General features: G+C 47.2%; 1 protein-coding gene across 1 annotated transcript in view; it reads right to left on the bottom strand.

Annotated features, from left to right (window-relative positions):
• Window positions 1–164: 164 nt before the first annotated feature.
• Window positions 165–2,256, bottom strand: part of tmem100 (transmembrane protein 100) — a 6,402-nt gene continuing 4,310 nt past the window's right edge. The window contains exon 2 of the mRNA XM_015382026.1: window positions 165–1,258. Within this exon, the coding sequence (XP_015237512.1) occupies window positions 766–1,170 (405 nt within the window). The 5' untranslated portion in view covers window positions 1,171–1,258 and the 3' untranslated portion in view covers window positions 165–765. The remainder of the gene's footprint in view (window positions 1,259–2,256) is intronic.

The raw sequence follows: 2,256 nt of genomic DNA, 5'->3' as shown, positions 1-2,256 counted from the left end.
AGGCTTTTTCAACCCATAAACTATTTCATAACTTGGAGCAACTAGTCACATTTCCTCTAAGCAGGTTATTCATTACATGAAGTTGTTAGTTTCCCCTGGAGAACAATCAACGCTTCATCAGATTGATCATTATTCCATCACCCAGGCTTCATTAAAACCAGCAGCTGGTCCTGAAATCGGCACCATGTTGGAGGATCTGTGGCTTTATTGAACATCATCTCGTTATACATGCAATAATGATTTATTCCTCTTACATAATGAACCACAAGAATAGATTTTTATATTTAAATGTTTCCAAAGTAAAGTAAGATACGTTTCTTAACAAATAAATGTTTCATATCAAAAGTTATGTGAAGGATTAAAGTGCTTCAGAAGTAAAAATACATGAAAGGTTAAATAGTCCCAATATGCGCGCTGCTCCGGCATGTCATATACGTTTCCATTTACGCCCTCTATCCTGGGCTTTTCTTTTCCTCAATCCTTCCTGTCCCAATCAAAGCTGCCACATGCGGCCGCGGATTAATGGAGGACTTCCTCTCCACCGCTGAGCCCAGTGGTAATTCATTTTAATTGTGATACATTCCTCCTGGCTGTGTTCCCGGCCATCCAGATGCTCGTCGTCTGTTTGACAAATAAACCTCTGACTCTGTCTTCAAAGCCTTCAGTTCCTGGCCTGCTGTCGGAGCGTTTTTACAGATCAGAAATGCGGCGATGTCTAATTACATTCCCGGGAGTCCCCCTTTATGCGGATTCAGGAGATCAGGTTCATGTAAAAATGCTCCTCTGGTTGGCGACCAGGACAGTCTGACTCTCGCGTCGCCTCTCCTTCTTCCTCTCCAGTCTCACCTTCCAGCACACGGCGCTGGACGCCAGCAGAACCAGTCCGGCTGAAAGGAGCACCAGGCCGAAGTAAGAGATGGTGGATCCGTGTGAGTTGAAGCTGTACGCCACTGCGGTGACCACGATGCCGGCGATGAGGACCACCACGCCGAACGGGATGGTGCAGCGGTAGCAGGAGAGCTCCGTGCCCCCCGTAGCTGCGGTGAGCTGGACCTCATTGACCAGGGGGATGTTTACTGTCGTCATGGCAATGGGCGGGCGCTCAGCGGCTTTGGGCTTCCCCGAGGACGCTGGCGTTTTCATGGTGTCCTTGTTGAGTTCCTCTGGCATGGCAGGGTGAGGATCCAGCTGCTCTGCGTTAACCAGCTACAGATGGCTCCCTTTTGTTGCCCTCTTTCCCACGTCAGGGTCTCCCAGTCTGAGGAGGAACAAACCGAGCAGTAAACAAATCAGCGGGGAAAAAAGTCAAAAGGTCAACTGCAGTTGCTCAACGCAACAGAGAAGACGACCGTGCAGATGTTTCTGGTTTGATTTCCACATCATGTTTCACAATTCACCAGCCCACATTGACCACCGCATGCTGCTTCAATAAACCAATGTAACCTCTTTGCACAATCCAGACCGCCTCTTAACCCAGTCAGGGGAGAATGACGCAGGTCCACTCAGCCCCTCATGAGCTGAGACATTCCCTGGAGAGCGCAGGATACGGAGCGCTCGCTGAAACGCTAGAAGCTTTGAAAATACAAGCAGTTTCACAACCGCCCCCCCCCCCCTCTTCCTCCTGCCAGCATGTTTTTGTGATTCAGATGCCGAGGGACAAACATCGGAGGGAGAAACTGGCTTTGGGACAGCTGGATGCTGCAGGAGGTCGTCTTTCTGATCCAGAACAGAATCACTGCTTTTAGAAAGGTACTTCCTAGCTGGCTCTGGTTTGGATTCTTGGTTCTGGACTTTAGCATCAGGATTAAAACTTAAGCTCTCATTGACGTTCCTGACCCATAGATTTGGGAGTTCAACATTCCAACATGTGAGCTGATCTGCTGAAATGGAGGGAATAAAGCATTCAATGTAAATAAATGTTTGTTTTTTTCATCTAAACATCTGTTTGTAAGCAGCTGGTTGAGGATGTGGAAGCAGCACTGAGTGCGTTTCTCTATATTGTCTGAGAGTTCAGCGATGCTACGACCCCAAGTTTTAACCACTGAGATCTGCACAGGTCTCTGGTTTGGCCCAAGTCTCTAAAGACTCAAAGGAAAATCTCTCCTCAAATTAAAAACATCTAGTATAACATCACTTTAGGCATTAAAGGAATAGTACACTCAAAACATGATTAGCCTTCATTTTCTACTCACCCCCATGCTGAACAACACTCTGGAGTACTTTTTTGATATCTCAAATGCATCTGGAGATCTGGGA

Source organism: Cyprinodon variegatus, unplaced genomic scaffold (assembly GCF_000732505.1).
Source record: "Cyprinodon variegatus isolate N-32 unplaced genomic scaffold, C_variegatus-1.0 Scaffold247, whole genome shotgun sequence".
NCBI lineage: Eukaryota > Metazoa > Chordata > Actinopteri > Cyprinodontiformes > Cyprinodontidae > Cyprinodon > Cyprinodon variegatus.
The sequence above is the reverse complement of the archived record's forward strand: the minus strand, read 5'-3'. Positions and strand labels throughout refer to the sequence as shown.